General features: G+C 37.6%; 1 protein-coding gene across 1 annotated transcript; it reads right to left on the bottom strand.

Annotated features, from left to right (window-relative positions):
* Positions 1-1,845: 1,845 nt before the first annotated feature.
* Positions 1,846-20,833, bottom strand: LOC121526555 (pannexin-1-like). The gene is made up of 8 exons (XM_041813207.1): positions 20,697-20,833; positions 15,539-15,761; positions 14,484-14,599; positions 10,465-10,652; positions 9,702-9,980; positions 8,228-8,450; positions 7,446-7,713; positions 1,846-6,513 (listed from the first exon to the last, which is right to left on the bottom strand). The coding sequence occupies exons 2-8, from the start codon at positions 15,717-15,719 to the stop codon at positions 6,428-6,430; spliced, it is 1,341 nt and encodes a 446-aa protein (XP_041669141.1). The 5' UTR covers positions 15,720-15,761; positions 20,697-20,833; the 3' UTR covers positions 1,846-6,427.
* Positions 20,834-21,644: the final 811 nt, after the last annotated feature.

Below are 21,644 nucleotides of genomic sequence, written 5' to 3'. Positions count from 1 at the left end.
GAGAAACCCAATTCTCTGGTCTGATGAAACCAATATTGAACTGTTTGGCCTCAGTTCTAAATTTTTTGTCTAAATGAAACCAAGCACCAGTCCACCTGTCCAATACCTCTCAACAGAGAAGTACGGTGGTGCAAGCATCATGTTGTGGGGGTGTTTCTTAGCAGCACAGGCTGGGAGACTGGTCAGGGTTAAGGGAAATGGAGCGAAGTTCAGAGATATCCCCAATGAAAGCCTGTTCTGCTGTGCTCAGGACCTCAGACTGCGCTGAAGGTTAACCTTCCAACATGACAATGACCTTAAGCACACAGCCAAGACAACACAGGGGCTAAGGGACAACTCTAAATGTCCTAGAGGGGCCAAGCTAGAGCCCTGACTTGAACAATATTGAACATCTCTGGAGACCTGAAAATAGCTGTCCACCGATGGCCCCCACCAAACCTGACTGAGATGGAGAGGGTTTGTAAAGAATGGCAGAAAATTCCCCAATCGATAACCTGACACGCCAGTTGGATTTGTTGCACACATCCATCTGGGAAACCTCTTATACACAGCATTTGGGAAAGAGCAGAGGCTTTGAAAAAAAAAAAAAAAAACTCAGAGGGTGATTGCATGAACGTTCTGTCACATCTTTACAAGCCAATCAGAGCAACAAAGCATGTGACATAGCCCTTACCAAGATGCAAACTGCATAACGCGAACCTGTACACGTCAGTACATGACTTCTGTCGTTTTTGAAGAGAAAACAACTGAATGCTGTTCTTTGTTCTTCTTTTAACTTAGAAATGTCATCAAGTTCTGATAAAACTGGCGCTTTCGCAGCATCCACACTAATCTCTCCTGCCATAATTGCACCGGCCTCTTGTTGCTGCTTGCTTACATCACGGCTCTGCCTTGCCCTAAAGTACTGCCCCTCGTCGCTGATTGGTCCTGTCACTTTCTAAGGGCCCAAACAATTCAGACGGGAGCTTTATAAGATGGATTCACCAGTGAGAAACACGGAAATGGGCGTATCCATGTGGTTTGCAAGGTTAGGTGTGCGAAGCTTGTTGCAAATTCCAACTTTAGGCTGTAATTGCTGCCAAAGGTACTTCAACCGAGTAAAGGCTCTGAATACTTATGTCAATGTGATATTTCAGTTTTTAATTTTTAATACATTTGGAAAAATTTCTAAAACTCTGTTTTCACGTTGTCATGATGAGGTACTGAGTGCAGATAAATGAGATGAATAATGCATTTTAAAAAATGCAACATCAGGCTTCAACATAAGAAAACTGGAAAAAGTGAAGGGGTGCTGAATTCTTCCTAAAGGTGCTGCATGTAGCAAGAGGGTCCACCATGCCTCCTGATATCTGCCTCAGGAGGAATCAGAAAGTTTTGAGAGTCAGAAGGAAAAGACAAAGCAAAAAAAGAAAAATGAGCAAGCCATTGTCAAGATTTGATCCAATCGATTCAAATAGCTGATGAGATTTCTCAGTCACAGAGGCTGGGAGGTAATTCTCTCCTCCAATGTATTTACTAGACACCAGCAGGTGGGATGCAAGCTTAGCTTAGTTGGAAGAGCTGGCACACATACGTATTTAATGGCTGGAGTCCTTTATGTGCTGTTCACAGGATTGATTCCCAATCCTTGCTCTGTTTGTTGCACTTTTTCCTCATATTTCCTGGCTCTCTTTATCTGTCCTATCAAAATAAAGGCAAAAAGGCCCAAAATAATCTTGAAAAAAGACATTATTAGACTAACAGTAGTGTTCACTTAATTTTATTTTTGCAAATCCTAAAAGTGTGATGATAAACTACAATAATAAAATCTCAGAAATTAAAAACAGTAGTTTCACACATGTAAACTGAACAGTAGAAAAGGTTTCTAGAATCACAAAACTCCAGTTTTTTCAAGACTGCACATTAAAAAGTGTCTTCCATCTATCTACTTCCGCTTTGGTGAAGAAAAACAACCCAGACATCCCTCTCCCCATCCGCATTTTCCAGCTCCTCCTGGGGGATTCTGAGGCATTCCCAGGCCAGACTGGATATGTAATCCCTCCGATATGTTCTGGGTCCAAAACCTCCTCAGCAGACCCTTTTCGATCAGAGGAGCAGCAGCTCTAGTCCAAACTCTCCCAGGTATCTGAGTCCCTCTTCCTGTCTGTAAGACAGAGCCCAGCCACCCTCCATAGGAATCTCATCCCAACCGTTTTTACCAGAATCTCATTTTTTAAGTCACTACCCAAAGCTCAGGACCACAGGTGAGGGCTGGAATGAAGATGAACTGATTGCCTTCTGGAAAAGTTTTTGTCCCGCTGCACACAAAGAGAACCTTGTCTACATTTAGTCATCAGATTAGGAATAGAAAAACTATACACACTAGTTAAGAATAAAAACATTCTACCACAGCAAGTTTTTGAACATTTGTTAAAACATCTCTGTACACTACATACAAAGAGGCAGTGGGTAGAGCTAAAAAATACAGAAAGTTTGATATAAACACTGCAAATCACCTGGGATTTTAACCCTAAGGTTCCAAAAACGGTTCAAGTCTGGGTCTAGACATAAAAAAGTTGACAAAATCTTTGGGAAAGCCATGAAGCTTTAAGACAGTGAACTGCTCGCTGCCTGCTGTTTGTTATTTGATTATACATAGCTGACATTTTAAAACATTTAAGCTCTAACACCTTGTACCATTTTCTTGGAAAATTAAATTTAAAAAATCCACATTTGCCAGCCTTTTGGCTGCCCTTTGATAATGTAAACAACAATTAACCTATAAACACAAAAGAGAACAATCCCAGTGCACAGACATGAGACACATCCAGTTTTAGAGGAGAACACCAAACAATTCAGAGAATCATGTTTTTTACAGTATTGATTATCTAACTACAGACTGCTAAAATTAAGAACCCAACATTTGTGACCACAGGTTATTTCAGCTGCCATGCCACAACTTTTCATACACTTTACATGAGAAAAAAATCGACATTAACAATGGAAGAAAAAATATATTCCCCATTGCTTGGTATTCCCCGTTGCAAAATTGAAATTTGATAGACAATCTCAAAAACAACTGCATTCTCCCATGTGCAAATAAATACATCACATATGTTTGTCATGCAAAAACACATTACTTCTGCGGTATCCAGTTATTTCCCTAACTCAATGTTAAAGCTGAAATTATCACACTGTTCAGTTTAAACCCCCGTAAGTTTCACAAGGCTGTCCCTACACCATATATGAGAGGTGGAAGAGCCACTGATATGTCTACCTCTTGACTGCAAGTTTACGGTCTTGTTTTTAATTCCTTTCTTTCATGTTTTTTTCCTTTTTGTAACAACAAACCACATTTGGATGACTGCAAGAAAAAGCACTGCCCAGCTCTACTCTAAATTATAGGTTGCTATGGCAATGACCATAAAATTGAGCCATCATTTACTTAATAAATACATAAAAATCTTTAATTTTTACATTTCAAATTGATCAAGTATGAAACTTTATCATTTAATCCTTTAAAATCTGATCAAATTATGACTTTTTCTCACTACCAGTGGAGTTCCTGCTGGTCAGGAGAGAAAAATACATGTTATAGGCATCTATATATTTGATTTCTCCCTGAAGGTGCAATCATTTCTTTTGTTCAGTCCACAGGTGCAAAAAACCTATCTGTTCTTCTGAATCCCAACCATAGACTGTATAAAGGATAGACAGCAGAACACCTCGCCTCAAGTGTAGCCAAAAGACCAAGGGCTCCTCCTGCTGACTGGCTGCAGGATGGGTCATAAAACCCCGCCTCCTCTGGGTTTATAGACGGGACACTGGTTTAACTTTAACACTAGAACCACCGTGGAACTCTACATACCTAAAACAGCCAATGGGTCAGATTTACCTGTCATCAAAGTGCCTTGATATTCATAAATAGCACTGATCAAGGACTGTTAGTAAACCACCGACATTGAACAGCTTATAAACCACAGATAGCAAACTAGATCACTGGTGGAAGATGATCCGTCACCTAGAAATTTGTCTTTGGACTGATTGCTAATCCTGAAACTTCCTCATCCCCGTATTCCTCTTCATTAAAAGCACTTTATCTTTTGACATTTATCATTGGTGTCTTTTTTTTTCCCTTCTATCGACTTCTGATTAGGCATTGCAGCACTAGAGAGAAGGTATTTCCATGACAGCATCTATTTATTGCTGGCGTGAAATGAAACAGTGGGAAAATCAAGGCTTTCTTCTGAGGTAAATTTGACCTGCATGGTGGTTCTAGATATAAATGTCCATTAAAAAAATTTAGGTTCAGGCAAAGATTTTTTTTTATGACACCAGGCACTATTTAACAAACTTTTAGGAGAAGTCAAAGACTGACAGTCTTTAAAACTGTATACACTTCAAGTAAGATACAATTAAATAACAGCCTTGGGTAAATTTTACCCATTGGCAGTTCTAGTTTTAAACTCAAAATACTTGTCAGATAAATGTCTCTTAAACTATAAAATGCAGTGTGTAAAACTGGGAATTTTAGCCACATCTAGCATTCAGATTCAGATTTGGAAAAATCTGCATGTTATTTTGTCCCTTCTGTGATACTATATAAACATGCAAGATGCAAAACCCAAGCTGGCAGAGCTTATAGAGGGAACCTCACCTATGAATGAATAAAGGCTTATTCTAAGTAAATGAAAAATATTCATTTCTATATATTCAGAGGATTAAACACTAATTCAAACTGGCATACTTAAAACAAACTATGTTTCATTCTTACTAAGTTTGCTCTGCTAAATGCTACTAAGATAAATATTACACACTGCACCTTTAAGTCATCACTACACCACTACATAAAAAGTATTTTTTTGTCTCAAAATTCAGTTTTTAATTGTTTGATGGTATAAAATGCCATGACTGATGGCTCTGTTGACCAAAGCCTGGTTTATACTGCTGCTTCAAACCCATGTCATAGCTGTGCTGCCGTGGTCTACGCTGTCATGAGTTCTATATTTTAATGTGCTGGCATTTCTGTCCATTCATCTTTTCCTACACTGCTTATTGTTTTTTTGAGGTTGCAGGGGGCTGGAGCCTAACCCAGCTGTCATTGGGCAAGAGGTGGAGTACATCCTGGACTGGTCTAGTGTATCGGTGTAGCTCAGGAATACTCTGCCTAATTGCTAGTTAGCAGTGTGATTTCCAGTCCAGTCACGTTCTTTGCTGTTTGTGGAGGCTTAAACCAAACAAACTATGAATAAGTTGGAGTTGAAAAATATTCAGCAGCAGCTCATTATACTGCAATTACTGCAAAGAAGAATAGGGTATTTTTAGCACTCATTCATGACAAACACATAAATGAGAAATTATACTTCTGATATTTCCCATGAGATTTGTCAGATTGTTGCATCATTTGCAGACAGTTATCTCATGCTGGAGTAAACTCAACATACCTCAGAGACTGGCAGTCAACTTATGCTACCCAGCAGACCAATCATAGGGCTTGGGGTGTGCAAGTGATGCATTATTCAGTCATTTAGGGAGATTAATGTTAGGCTTCATGTGTAGGTTTCTGCATAGGTGCAAGGTTATGCAAGCCTATGACAGATTCAACACAGAAGAATAAATCAGACTTAATAGAGCAGAAGAATCCAGGCATTTGACATTATATCAGTTGTTTTGTTTGTTTTTTTTGGCCAAACCAGCATCATGGCATACAATGGTTCTGAAAGTTGATCCCATATTTTTGCCATATTTCAGCACCTGTCCAACAGGAGGAGGCTGATGCATGCTATCCATGTCTACATACAGTCTATGATCTCTACCCTAAGATCCTCTCAGTTTAGGCAGCTAGCAATCTCTTACTGCATTTACTGCATACTCACTGAACTGCTTTTTCTTTAACCAGGTGAAGAAAATCTATAAGGCATGTGTTATAACAAGAAAAGTGGAAAAGGAAAAAAATCTCACTACATTGTAATTGAAAACTTGGGCTCATGCATCAAAATTCAGTAACATGCAATTATGGATCACATCCTGACACAGAGGAGAGTCAAAAACCACAAACAGGCCCGATAAAGGAAAATTTTATCTGAGCCCACCATTTATAGGACAGAGCCCCACATTTGTCTGTTTTGGATCTTTGGTGCCAAGATTGAGTAAATAAATATGGTCTTGTTCTCAGTGGTTCCTCTTATTACACTCATCAGTACCAACATGTTTGCTTTGTCTGGATTTTCATCCTTTATCACTTCTTCACCTTTAATTTCACACTGTACCAAAAAAAAACCACACTGACGATTGACGATACTTGGAATCAGAGATCAAACATGGGTGATACCTCTGATAGTGCTACTCTCTTCTCATCAGAAGTTCAGGAGTTGTGGATGCACCTTGGTCTAATGGTAAGTTAAAGTCACTTCCGTGTCCAAATGTACAGCGTTTAGCTCTCATCCAATCACATTGCTCGTTGCCGGAGAGTTCCTCCTTCACCGTTTTTGCTGCCTGTTTCATCTGTGTTTCCTGACAGCAAGGGACTGAACTCTGAAAAGAAAAGAAACACCTTTATTATAAGATCTGTATCAAGATTGTCCAAACATTTTCGGATATGTTTTGACAGTGTGACTCACTAACAATAAATATTCTCAGTTATTTTAAAGAGCAAAAAGTGAAAAGTGTAAAAGCTTTAAAAATTCAATTCAAATCAAAAGACAGATGCATTTGAGAAAAATTGAATCCATAAAAATGGTAAGAAAACTCCTACATGCAGTCTTGCAAAAAAGCCTGCAATGTTTTTGCGATCAAAATTTAATCATTGATGACAGAAAACAAGAATCTTGCCAATGTTAAGTGCTTTGGACTTCTGATTTTGTTGCCATACAATACAATACAATACAATACAATACAATAACTTTATTATGGTAAATGCCATGGTAAAAGATCAGGTATCACTACTGTTTGAATTTTACTAGCATAATACTTAAGTCAATCATTATTCTTTTTTTTAAATCATGAAGAAAATTAAAATGTTTTCCTCTCATTTTTAAGCAGACGGACTTGTTTCAGGCTGTTTTGCCCCTTAGCCCAGTGGAGTCAGTGCATCCCTTCTATATTCAGAAGACAATACCCCAAAAGTATTCAGATATAGCCAATGCAAATCATTTTCTGAAATGTAAACACACCTTAAGGTTAAATATTTAGAAAGCTTGATTTTAAAGATATGATGCTTTGTCAGCATTCCTGCTGTACTATGGTAAAGATCATTGAGGATCAGGAAACAGGTTTGACTGGGGAGAGCTCATTTTTACAGTCACACCTTTTTTCGTCCTCTGCACCTCTCACTGTAAAACTACCCTGAGATACAATGCAATGTGTTAAAGTGGTCATTTAATAAGTTCATCAGGTTTTAATTTAGCTAAACAATGGTGATTAATCTCTTTATATTGAATGATGTTTGAACTCTGTCTGCCTCTCACCTCTCATCTCTGTTTCCACCGTACTGCTGTTATCTTCCGCTGACCTCTGGTGGTTGTGGCTGTTGTGAGCGGCTTCGGCTTCAGAGGATTTAGGGCCGCCAGCAGGGTCAGGGTTATTTATTTTTACTTCATCCAGTCTCCCTGTGGGGCCGCTAGCTTTGGCCCCATCCACAGTGTCCATCTTCACAAGACAGAGAGTCTGCAGCAGACCCATGGCGTCAAAGTTTTCTGAGGTGCAGCTTCCTCTTTTCCTCAACATTTCCAACACCTGAGGTCAGAAAAAGGAAAGACAGTTACAGACAGAGGAGCAGGGAGGTGTGATGCTGCTGGGCATGTGTGTTTTCTTGACGTTCATTTTTTTTCAGAAGTTTGGCTCCATCTAGTGGTCATTTACAGCTTATTTCTGGAGAGTGCTGACTGGCTGCAGCTGGGTGGAAGGGCATAAAAGCCAGGTTATCCCTGCCTGCTCTTTCTAACTCTCAGCAGCCAACCTTTATAACCTTTTACCTTGATTTTTGGTTTATTATCTCTTACTAAAACTAGCACTTAAAATCTAAGTTTACTGTGTGTTACAGCCAATACAAACTGATCATAACAGAGAGCCACAAACAATTTCAATGACCGCACAGTTGTCGAGCATGTTTAGTTGTTGAAACTCGATTATTGTGAAGACTCCCTGACAGTAAAATAAAGGAGGATAAATTTTTTAAAAACTTGAAATGTTGGTGACATGAAGTGTTAAAGGGAGGTCATGCAGAAATTTCAAATACAAGCTAACCAACCTTAATGTATTTATAGGACTTCAGTTCACTGATGTTCTCCTCTAGGAACAGCAGGTACAGAGAGAGATCATCCCATTGGCCGGCAGGACTGGGCAGGACACCCACAGTGGGCAGTGACTGGTAGGTTTCCAGGAAGCGAGCGTACCCATGGCAGAAGAGGGGCCGAACACTGGCGTAGATCACCACAGGAATCAGTGCGATAAACAGGACAAAGTTGACGAGGCTGAAAGACGAAAATAAAACACTGCAATAAGACTCAACAACAGAAAGCCTTTTTATTGCTACAAACAGAATGCCACATTTTATTGTGTGTTTATTGTGTAGTGAACCTTTGCTGCGCAAGCTGGAAATTAAAATGAAACTAACAAGGCTAAATTCACCAGTTTTAGGTGTCTTAAGATGGAAAAGCTACTAGGGCTGTTAACATTAACGCTTGTGATTAATCTTGAAACCTTAACATGTTAAACAAATAATAACGCAATTTAATCATATGACTAAGTTTGACCACAACTTGCTCCTGTAGTCCTCCAGAGTGGATGTTTACGTGCCTGGGGGTGAAGAGGTGAGAGGGTCAGACACAGCCAGCAGTGATGAGTGAGGAGACAGACCCAGGTCTGTTTAATGGCAATTTTCTTTTTAAAAAACTGATTGTTAGTTTAGATAAAACTAAAATTGTGGGTACATGCTGCAGTGATGAACTGTCTTTACACCAAAGCACGAGTCTTAAGTTCCACCTTCAGGCAAAGCATATCTAACAACAAAACGAGATCAAGCCATGGTCACACCACTCTTCAGCTGCTTCAGGGCAGTTGTCTTGTTCAGCTGCTCAGATAATGAAAAGTGCTCCAAAACTTTGAGACAGTCCTGTTTGTTAACAACATTAATACAGAGTAGAAATCTGCGGTGGAAGTTAATTAGCTAACTTTACGAGCTTAAGAGGGAAAATATGATGCATTCAGGTAACCTCAGTAAATTAGACAACTGTATTCGAGATGTTATGATGTGTTAAAATGTCATAAAAATGGGAACATTTTGTTTTTGATGAGAAACTTCAAAAAATACAGTGTAAATGTGTGTTTATATTTGAGGGATATACCATAGATGTGACAGACTGAACCATAGCTTTTTAACTCAAGTGCTTCTCAGCTAAGACCACTTGTAGTTTAAAAATTTTCCCTTATTTTGTCTGTCCTCCAAACTATAGAAAGTATTGATAGCGGTATCAATAAAGACTCAGGTCAGCACTTTCAATGTGCTGTACATAGAATTAAAAGAATAAAAATAAAACACTTGACAATAACAACCTTTAAAAATCTAAAAACATAAATATACTTAAACTATTAAAAATATACTGTGATTTATAATGCTTAATCATGGTGTAGTGATGTAATTAACTTTATCTTTTTTTTTTTTAATCGAGTTAACAGCCCTAATTTTAACACACCTAATTTTTTTCTATATATGAGGCTTTTACCTCAGCAAAGAGAAGACTCCCACGGCGATGAGCTTACACTGCACCTTTTCTGGGACGCTGGGATCGTCGGTGAGTAGGCCGACACGCAGTGTGCAGCCAAACTCGTCGGTAACGGAGGCCAGGCGGAGGTAGTAGCCCAGGTAAACACAGGCACACAGCAGGGTGATGAAAGTCAGACCACGACACAGGAGGTAGTAAAACAGCAGCGTCCGAGAGCACCGCTTGGTCATCAGAAACTTCTCCACCAGTGGGTAGTTGAAACAGCCCTCAGTCGGGTCACTGGTTAATGAGACAGAAAGAACAGTGAGGAATGACTGCATGAAAGGGGAAGGAAATACTCGATATTAAAAACTGTCTTGTTTTCAATTATGAAAAACTGCAAGAAAACTCCATTGACAAATTTGTGCAAATTAACCAATGTGTAGGAATTTACTTATAACTTGGGTTTAATCATACCTCTTCTGAGCACCTGTTATAAAATAGATGTAGTTTTTAAAAGCCTTGGCACATTCTGATACCATCATTCAGTAACATTACATAGACTGTATCACACTAAAACTTCAGGTATTGAAAAGTATCAAAAAAGTAGGAAAGTGTAGAAAACTTTACAGATTGTTTTTTATAAATGAGGTTAGGTCCAGAGCTCATTCAGAAGAGACACTGGGAATTTCCCTTACTGCTCTGAACACAGCTATTTGTATCTTAAAAGTATTGTTCCTCCTATTGTTTTATCTCACATCATAACTGAGCACCATTTTGGTACCTGTCTGGTGTGAGCAGTCCTGACGTGGCCATCCGCTTGGCCAAAGTCACGGCGCGGTTATAGCAGCGATCCAGTTCCTCCATGATGAAGCTGAGGTCAGACTGGAGGAGCGGGGCCGCTGAAAATCTCCAGAATAACGCCGGGGTGTACATCATCACCGCCACCAGCAGCAGAATGTAAGGGAAGAACTGGAGGGCAGGATAATGGAGAGTAAAATGATTAATATGAGATAACATACCCTGTTACTATTAAAAAGGTCACTACATAAAACTGAAGTCCAAGTGAAGAACCCTTAAAGATGACTGAGAGCTTTTCTCATTTAAAAGAAGTTTCTATATTAATCTAATCAGCGTGTCGTTGTCGAGAGGCTTTGAACATCTCACTGCTGATATTACAGCAATTGCTTCCCATGAAGTCCTGTGATTCAGAAATAAACATGCACATTCATAGCTAAACAGGAGAAAGTTTGAATCCATTGATGGCTAAAAATATCAAATCCAACTTTAACTGTACAACTCAGAATCCCATGGCTTTCTCCATGGTGTCTGCAGGGTCTTCAAAGTATTAGAAGTTAATAAATTAGTTTACCACAAATTAAGGCTTTTAAAGTATTACAAAGTTCTGAATGCAAGACCATAGTCTTAAGTTTTGTAGCTGTTTCGAACGTTTGTATTTGTCAGAAGTGGTTCTAAGCTAGTTTTTCTACTTTTGTTTTTACATTTAGTTTTAAACATAAGTAAGATTCAGATGGAGCTCCACCAGATCCGACGTCTGTCTGCACGCTATTCTGGCCTGTTGAGCTATCAGTGCATTCTTAAAGCTCCGCTGTGCCCCTAACCAACAAGTTAACGATGTGATCAGGTGATTTGAGCAAGGAAGTGACAAGTTAATGCAAATATTCTGAGGAGGTGTTGGAGCTAGGGCACAATGATTTTGGAAAATAATCTAATCCCGATTAGATTATTTCCCTCCCCAATAAAGCAATTAATTGTTTTTACTCAGAATAAACAAATAATAAATCATTCTTTATTATAACAAACACAACATTTGCTAGGTTGAACTTAGGCTGAACATTTTTGGAAAAAATATCTAACTAAGATTATTTTGACTCATTGGAAAATCTATACTACGGTTGAATGATTTGGGAAAATAATCTAGTTGTGTTTTTTTTTCCCAATATTGCGATTTAATAAGTGTATATACTAGGGCATAACAATGTGATGTGATGATTTTTTACTTATTTTGCACATTTTATATGAACTGTTGTATTAAAGAGAACGATCATTTTTATATAATTCTCATATTTAATAAGAAAAACATACAAAAATGAAGAAAATAGGATTTTTTGTTCACTATTCTAGAAATATGGCACTAATTTTTCTCATTTTGCAAACTATTCCTGAAAAATAGTAAAAATATGTATTTTTGCATAATGTGTAGAGCATTAATATCTCTGCAGCAAAAACTGAATCAAACCGGCATTTTAAAACGCATTTCAGGTCAAAGAAATATTGCATCTTCTGTGATTTGAAAATTGCAGTCATACATATTGGGATTTAATCTAAATTTCGATTATATTCCCAAGCACTAGTTGGAGCTGGAGCTGGATGGCGGCAGAGGGGTTAGCACTGTTGCCTCACAGCAAGAAGGTCCCTGGTTCACTGGTTCGTTCAGAGTTTGCATGTTTTCCCCATGCATGCGTGGGTTCTCTCCAGGTACCCTGGCTTCCTCCCACCACCAAAAACATGCTCATTAGGTTAACTGCTGACTCTAAATTGGCCATAGGTGTGAATGTGTGAATGTGAGCATGCTTGGTTGTCTGTCTCTATTTGTCAGCCCTGTGATTGACTGGCGACCAGTCCAGGATGTACCCTGCCTCGCCCAATGACAGCTGAGATAGGATCCAGCCCCCCCCCCACGACCCCGAATGGGATAAGCAGTATAGAAGATGGATGGATGGATAGTTGGAGCTGAGTGTGGGGGTGATTCTTGAGAACATTTGACAGGATTTTGCAAATAAAAGAAGCTTTGCAGTGAAGCAATTTCTTAGTGTAATACTAGCACTGTCTGTTTATGCTAGCACTGCTAGCTTTATTTGCATAAGACAATAACAAATACTGTCTGCGTTTTCTTGACTACATTGTCATATTTGTATCTTACAATCTGCACAAAAAATGCACATAACTGTGCCACCGATGTAACTGGGTCTGACAATATATTTAGAGGATCTTAAATGGTCTTAAAAAGTATTACATTTAATGTCAGATTTTTATTGCATATACCTTTTTTAAAGACACCAGGTTTGGAAGGAAATAGGAGCTCCTGTTCACATAAATCTCCAGTCATAAAGACATAAACACTGAAAAGAGAGTCAGATGTCACTGTGCCAATTTGTATGACATGACAAACTTGAAATTGAAGCATAATGTGACACAAAAAAAAACACAATTACTTGGCCAATTCAAATTAGGAAATAGAGGAAGGAAAAAATCTGATATCTTCTGTTCTGCTAACTATTCTGTTTTTAACTGTAATAACAACTGGATGATTGAAAAGGAAGTAATTAATCTTACATGTAGCAAAAGTGAAAGGGTAAAGTTTGATTTTCAGCTGGCTGGAGGGCATATCAGGCCATAAATTATATCTAACTGTATCACACGTGTCACAACACAACACGTTCATGTGCTACACGCTGCTGCAACATTCCAGTTCTTCTGCTGGTGTCACAATAAGATGGGTTTAAATCTTCCACACCCACTAAAGTACTCGTTGTTCAGCCTTAGCATGCTACACTGTACTGCACAGATCTTCAACCACAGCATAAAACCACAGAACAGAAGCCTGGTGTTCTCAGCAGAAACTGTCCCACTATTTTTAATTTTATAAACAATAAATGAAAGTAATACAAACACACAAAAAACATAGTCAATTTCCTTTAGGGTCAGTTCTTTTCCACAGCACGTTTAAAAACGTCTCAGTCTCAGAGTTTTAACTCATTTAGACCTGATGCAACATTCGTGTGCTTCTACCTTTGAGATCTGATGTGAATTGGATGATCTTGTTGTTTCTAAGACATGTGACTGACAAACAGCAACATGATTCATGAGAATAAAACCTTGTTTAAAGAGGTTTTAGCCTCTGGAGCCTCCACTGGAAAAGCTGATGGATAAAAAAGTTCTTAAAGTTGAGCAGAGAGTGAACGAAAATGGCTGAGGAGAGCAAAGTAGAGGCGTCTAAAGTGGTATTTTAGACAAAAGAACAACAATGAGTGCAGAACAATCCAGATTATGATGTGACTTCTAGTTTTGATCTAAGAGCCAAGGCTCAGTGGATAAGAGACAAGAAGAGGATGGATGATTGTTCAGATTTGACTGACTGGTGATATTTATTTCGTTGAGGATTTTAAAAATGTTTACAGAATTAAGGGCAAAGGTGGTTATTTACAGTTAAAGCCAATAATCTAAGCTGTCAGATGTTTCTTATTTCCTGTCTTTATGTGCTACCAAGGCTGAGAAATAACGTTTTTGGTAAACACTGAAATTCTCTGCATTTTTCAGAAAAGTATTGTTATAAATAGATATGGTTTTTAAATAACACTTAGGCTTTAGAGAAGGGGGTTTACAGCAGCTCTAGGTCTAGATGGGTTAAATGAACTATTATCAGAAAAGCCCTCAGCTTAAGAAACACACCTACTTCACAAGACAGGAACACAGAGGAGGAATAAATCCATCTAAAAAATGCCAAAGAGCTCCAGTAAAAACTGGATATTTGTACAAAACATGGGCATGCAACTTAGACAATATGTTCCAGTTTGCCTGCAAATGTTGATAATTAAAGACAATAAAATACCCAGTACTGGGGTTTAGGACTTCTGTTTTTTCCATGATACCCAGCCAGGTATCCGTATTATTTAAAGGTGTTACAAGGAATTTTAAACAGCATTTCAAACATCAGGTTTTATAAGAGCCAGTGGTCTTCATCAAGATTTTGCAAAGCTGATCTCCTCTGCATGTGCGTACCTTGTGCAACCACAAAGGGAGAGTGTGTGTATGTACAGCTGCCCAGCAGTAAGAGTCCACATAAGCCGCCTGCCTCCAGGAGAAGTTAGTGGGAGCAAAACAGCTGATCTGAGTACCTGAGAGAAACAGCATGACAGAGTAAGCACCAAAAACCACACTGTGCAGTTAACTGACCAGCAAATGATCAATTCTGACTTTTATACGTTGTACAAGTAAAAATAAACAACTAAAAATGTAAGGAACAGGTAGAATTTATACAGTGAATCTTCTTTTACATTATCATTATTGCATAACTAGAGAAAAAGTGGATTTTTATTTGTTATTTGCAGAGGTGGAAAAAGAACACGACTATTGTACTCAAGTAAAAGTACAGTAACTGTGATTAAATTCTTCTTATGTAAGTATTGGTTTGTAAATCTACTGAAGTCAAGGTATCTAATTTAAAGTTTACTTTAAGTACTGAGTCGATCCTGAGGAGTTGTACCATAAAATCTGATTTTCTTTAAAGATGGGGCTATGCATCTTTTAGGAAAACCTACAGTCACAGGCAGGAACTCTTAACTCTGTGGATAACTTCAATCATGGTGCAAATGTGTCTCATTAAAAACAACAACAATCCACCAGAAACATGAGCAAAAGAACATCAGCAGAGGGACCCAAACACAGCTAAACACATCAAACACATCTAAGCACTCTGCCCAAGGGCATGATGGGAAACTCTACCAACAGTTCCCCTCAGATTTGAAATCAAAGTAGGCAAAGCTTAGATCAAGGATGTTTTACAGAGTTAAACTAACACTGGAGAGTCAAATAACTCCAACACTGAAGACCATTTCACTCAAAATGGAGTAAAAATGACACTTGAGTAGTTAAAATCTCAACACTGTAGAGCTAACTGGAGAATCTGACATTCAACTCCCTGGATTAATACTAGCTCTTTATAAGGAATAACTCCTTTGGTATTGGATTGACTTCACCAGAGATAAAATAACTGTATTTTTACCGCCAGCTCTTACACTGGAAACCTCACACTTTTGATTTCGCTGTGCACTCACCAACTGAAACTTCCTGAGCAAAAGCCAGAGAGATAAGAAGAAGGGGCAGGCCCACCGCCACACACGTCACCATCTTGTCCACGGCCAGTTCCGTTCGTACGCTGCGGTATCGAGCCTGGTTCGGCTCCTTCAGCAGGAAATCGCTGAACACGTACTCTGTAGCCACGTGGGCGATGGCCATCTTACTGTTTGTCAGTTACCTGCAGCACATAAATAACAACACCTGGGGACACAGAAGGAAAAACACCCTTTTTAAATGTTTTTGGATATTTGTTTTCTGTTTTTGTGTGGTAGATTGAAGCAGAATAGAGGATATGGCCCTCCACACTGACTGGAAGTGCTTTTACCTGTTTGCCAGGCAAATTTAACAGTCAAATGCAAATCAGGGTACCAGCGTGCAGTTCCTTTCTACACAGAAACTGGTGAAGCACCAAGACTGGAAGTCTGGTGACTCCAAACCTTGCAGCCAAGGTATCATTTTTATACTTTTATTGGCTTTTGGATTCTTTATTTTGGCATTTTGAGCTCTACACTGTGAGAATCTTCATATAATATCACACAATCCACTGGTTTTATTTATCAAATCACTCATGAAACAGGGTTTTACACTGTGATTTTATTTATGTATTTAGTGCTTGTTTAAGGACAGTTTTTTGACATGTAATATTGCTGCTATGCAAGGACTGATCAGGTCTTTAAGCATGAAAAAAATTCTGTGCTGACAGAAGGTGAAGTGTTATTAGATAATTCCACAGTTTTTGTGGGTTTTTTTCCAACTTTAAAGATCAATAACAACATTCCTTCATTTTTAGAGTGCATTTCTTTTCTTATCTAAAATCGACAGATTGTTTCATACGAAAGCAATAATGCAGAAACACAGAGCACCCTGAACACTGACATCTGGAAAACTGCTCCCCAATAATTCTGCAATAACTGACCTGTTAAGGATTTGTTGATTGATAAAAAAAAAAACTATGTATTTACCAGCTGTTTGGAAAATCCTTGTAATATTTTTCAAGCAAAACTGGCAAACATTGCAAAATTGTGTGCCTCAGCTTCTTAAGTTACAGTTTTAAAGCTTTTCTTGACATTTATTAATAAATAAAGTTATTATTGCATAATTGGATTCATAGCTTTTTCCTTACATCCTATTCCACTTAAACCTGGAAATGCAGCAGCCAGTGATGCTTGAATCATGTCTTGTGTGACTTCAGGTCAAAACTACAAGTTGGTTTAGAGATGCACTGACTGAGAATCAGGACAAATGCAGATATAGATGAGTAAAATAATCATTTATCCCACTGCTGATGCTGATGATGTCTTTGGCCATGAAAACAGATCAGTTTGTCCTGTAAGTGACCTCTTTTGCACTATAAAAAACCCCATCTCTTATTAGATTCAGCTGTTGGGCTAGACCAGCATAGAATTGACACGTCATCATCAGATAAACACTGGCAGCTGATTTCTGTTCATGCCACATTATTCGCACATGGCTGATGTTTGTCAACAGAGCTGATATTATTATTACCAATGTTAAACTGGTGCATGGGTGAATTCCTAACCCGTTAACATTCATAAACTTGTAATACCAAATAAAGTCAAACAATGGTGACTTCTGTTTGTGTGAAAATAAGGTCATTATGAAACTAGAAAAGCACTCGGAGAGCGCAGACCTCCGCCATTAGCCCTATCTCCCAATAGTAAAGAATCCTTTAAAAAAAAAATCCTGGGTCCAGATGGTGATCTGGATCATTCCCAAAATCTATTCTGTTCTTCATTATGCTATTTCTGATATTTCCTGAAAATGTCATCAAAATCTGTCCGTAACTTTTTGAGTTACGTTGCTAACAAGCAAACAAACTAACAAACCCTGCCAATCACAATATTAAATCTTAAGTCAAAATATGAGATAAAAAAAAAAAATCTGTATGACTGATCCCATTATCATGCATTACTATCTCATAATTTTGACTTTTTATTTCATAGCTCTGATTTATTGTAGCTTTTACTTCGGGTGCTATTTTATAATTATCAAGTCTTATCTCCCAATTGTGATTTTTATCTCTTAACTTTGACTTTTTATCTTATACCCATGACTTTTTACCTTCTTATTATGACTTTTCATCTTATACCTATGACTTAAGTCTTCTGTTTTTGACTTTTGAGCTCATAATGTGACTTCATTCCTCTTGATTTTGATCTTTTAACTTAAACTTATGACGTTTTATCTCATAACTGTGACATACCTATTAGGAGTGAACAATTTAGGAAAATAATCTAATTGTGATTTGTTTCCCCAGTACTGCAATTGCAATTTGAAATGAAAATAATTTGCAGCAGGCCATATTGCAATTTAATCTAATTTTCAATTAATTGCCCAGCCCTAATATCTTTGATTTTTTATCTCATGATTGTGACTTTCTCTCTCATAATTTCAATGTTTTATTTATTTATTCATTTGACTTTATTTAACCATGAAAACCCTCACTGAGATTAAAAATCTAATTTACAAGAGTATCCTGGCCAAGACAAGCAGCAGCACATTAAACAAAGGCACAGACACAAAAAACAAAGCAATTACAATGACAGAGATACCTCAAATATGAGTCACAGATTAGAAAGTCATCTGTCAAAACATCCACAACCTGATACATCATCCTCCAATGCCTTCAATCTACCTTTAAAAAGATTAAAGAAGACCAGCTCCTCAAGACATAAAGTCTCCTGAAGAAGATTCCAGGCTGCAGGAGCAGCGTACCTGAAACTCTTTTTACCCATTTCAAGAAGGACTTTGAGAACAGAGAGCAGAAGTAAATTTTGTGACTGAGTCACAGAGCAAAGACCGTAGCTTCCAGAACTTCTGACATGAATGAAATCACACAAGTGAGATGGAAGCAGATTTAGTAAAGCCTTATAAATAAGGATGTGCTAATGATTAAGCCTACGTGTGACCAAAGAAGACCAACCAACTCGATCATACAGAAAGTAATGATGAGTTAGGGGTTATGAACCTCAGTGCCCCATGGTAAACAGTATCTAAAGCAGTTTTACCCAACCAAAGAGCCAGATGGTTGAAAAATACCTTTGCAAGAGCCACAATATAAGGGCTGAAAAGTGGCAAGAAAGTAAGTTACAGCTGGCAAAAATGATCAAAAGGTGGTAAAAAATGGCAACAAATTAGTGAGAAGTGACTAAAAACAGGCAAAAAGCAGCAAGAAGGTGAAAAAATGGGCAAAAAGTAGCAAAGAATGACAAAATTTAGGGGGACAGTGGCATTTAATGGCAAAAGTCATGCTTGAATTGGTGATAAATGGCAATGCAGGGGAAAATGCAAAAATCTGGATAAAACTGGTTTAAAGGGCAAAAGCAGGATAATGCTGTCAAACATGGGCAAAAAGCAGGAAAAATGATTAAAAGTGGCAATAAAATGGGACAAAAGGGACAAAAAATGTCAAATAAGGGCAATGAAAATAAACAGACAAAAACTGTTTGCAATGTGACTTGCAAAGGATGATTTCTGAATTCAAAATGTAATTTTTTGGTATTCTGGGGAATAATATTTCAGATGAAGACATAAAAGAGCCACAAATCATCATAAACGAGCCACATGTAGCTCTTGAGCCACGCGTTGAGTATCTAAAGATTTAAGGCATTGTGGAGATGCATGGATGTACAGAACATCTTGACTTACTTCGTTATTATGACTATTTCTTTATTTGACTTTAGATTTTTATTTTACAATTATCTAACCTTATGAAGTGGCAGAGATTGACTTCTATGGTTCAAAGGCTGAGCAATTGATCAAAATTTATATTAAATTGCAATTTAGTCCACTGCAATTTTCAAATCACAAAAGTGCAATATTTCTTGACCTAAATGTTAATTTTGGCTGTTATTTTTAATTTCAGTGATAGTTTTGGTTTTTAAATGAAATGCATTTTAGTTTTAGTCACATTTTAGTCATTTTTACCCTTTTTAGTTTTAGTCCAGTTTTAGTCAATGAAAAGTCCTCACATTTTAAGTCTTTACTTTTAGTCCAAGCATTTATTTTCTTGCCTAAATCTGGTACCAAATCATGGTACTGTGTTCTCTGCACTCTGCCAGACCTGGGGTCCCTGCTTTCTACAGCTGAGAGGCAGAATAGCTACAGATGCATTGTTGTTTGATAGATTTGCCAACAGTGGAGAAATATCACAGATTTTGAATGTCACACAAAAACTACATTACATTTTAGTCTAGTTTTAGTCATCTTGACGAAAATTAAACTTAGTTTTTGTCAGTTTTAGTCATCAAAATCTAGTTTAGTTGGTCTTACTCTAGTGTATTTTATCATGGAAAAAAAGGCTGGTGACAAACATTTTTAGTCATAGTTTTAGTCAACGAAATTAACACTGCTCGACCTGAAATGTGTGTTGAACTACCAGTTTAATACATTTTTAAAGCAGTTTAGAATTTATGCATTACATGACATTTTTTTTAAATGGTTGATAAAATAACACCTTGTTTTCCCAATCAAAATGAGAATGACATAAAAATAATCACTCCCTTCAACACAACAAATCAGCAAACCAAACGTTGTTGCCATGGAGATCTACATTATCGAGACCTTGTGAAATCTTTCCTCACAGATAAATGTTTGTGGATCTTTTTACTATGACATTCTTCATATACCTCACTAACAACCAGTCATTTACAGTCGCCATAGCTTTCCTTCAGCTGCATGTGCTGGCTTGTTCGTAATTTCTCATGGTTATAAATAGTAAAACATGTAACTTTACTCTGTTTATGAAGCCAGGGCTGAAAGCAACTCGTGACTGTCTGCTCACAGCATCAACTAACTCCTTTGTTAAGATGGACATGGATTTTTTTGACGTTTAGTTGCATTCTTAAGCTGATTTTATAATATTATACCTCAATACGTCCACCTGTTGGAACGATATGGTTTCCTATTAACTAGTCATAACAGGTAACAAAGTAAGAGTTGACGTTTAACTATACTTTAACATAATTTTAAATAGCCTTGGTTTAATTGAGCAGGTTTGCAGTCCCTTGCAGGTCGTCTCTTTCAGTTAGTGGAGGAATCTACCGCCAGTAAATCGAAAATGGACGTACGCTCATTATAAACCACTGTAAAGCGGGAAAATGAAGCTTAACTTACCTCCCAGACAGCTCCCGTTGAAAGTAATTTATGTGTTAAAGAATCATGCCTGCAGTCAAACAGCTTCGTGCTGCAGCAGTTTAAGACTTCAAGGTGTTTTCCAGGACTGCGGTTGAAGATGTGGCCGACGAGACAGATGCAACAATAAACACACAACTTTAAAGTCTTCTTCCTGTAGGAAAAAAACTCCTTCCGCCTCCTGTATAAACAGATGCTTTCATGTGCAAGTTATGGGCTCGGATTTTCTGCTTTCTCCTGCTGCTTTCAATTGAAGCTCGTAAATCGACATTTTCCGATAAAATGAGGCCTTAAAAACAATTATTTGATGAAAATGAATACGTTTGCTCAAAACTCATACAGCCCAAATTCCAACAAAGTTAGCTCGTTGTGTAGAATGTAAATAAAAACAAAATGCAAAGATTTTCAAATCCCATACACTCATATTTTATTCACAATAGAACCTAAAAAACATATCAGATGTTGAAACTGAGACATTTACCATTTATTGAAAAACTATGAGCTCATTTGAATTTGATGGCAGCAACATGGGGCCATGTTTACTATTGTGTAGCATCCCATCTCTTTTTATCAACAGTCTGTAAACATCTGAGACTTAAGAGATTAGTTACTGGACTCTTGGTAAAGGGATGTTGTCCCGTTTTTGTCTCATGTAAGATTTTAACTGCTAAACTAGGGCTGAACAATTTGGGAAAATAATCTAATTGTAACTTTTTTTTTACCCAATATTGCGATTTAGTATGCGATTATATCTTATGTTCTTCAGCTCATGTTTTTTCCAACAAAAACAAGCAATAATTCATTCTATACTATAATCAACACAATATCAAATCAAACTAGGGTTGAACAGTTTTGAAAAAATATCTAATTGTGATGATTTTGACTCATTTTGCAAATTGGATATAAACTGTTGTATTAAAGGAATGATAA

Source organism: Cheilinus undulatus, linkage group 2, assembly GCF_018320785.1.
Source record: "Cheilinus undulatus linkage group 2, ASM1832078v1, whole genome shotgun sequence".
Taxonomy (NCBI): Eukaryota; Metazoa; Chordata; class Actinopteri; order Labriformes; family Labridae; genus Cheilinus; species Cheilinus undulatus.
This window is presented reverse-complemented; position numbering and strand designations above follow the sequence as displayed.

What these genes read in the sequence shown, in the direction of transcription:
- LOC121526555 (XM_041813207.1), bottom strand. Translation starts at nt 15,719, where the DNA reads ATGGCCATCGCCCACGTGGCTACAGAGTACGTGTTCAGCGATTTCCTG. An exon ending in TCCCTTTGTGGTTGCACAAG is followed by an intron (nt 10,653 to 14,483) that starts GTACGCACATGC and finishes CCTGCCCTCCAG; the next exon opens with TTCTTCCCTTACATTCTGCT. An exon ending in AGTCCTATAAATACATTAAG is followed by an intron (nt 7,714 to 8,227) that starts GTTGGTTAGCTT and finishes TTCTGACCTCAG; the next exon opens with GTGTTGGAAATGTTGAGGAA.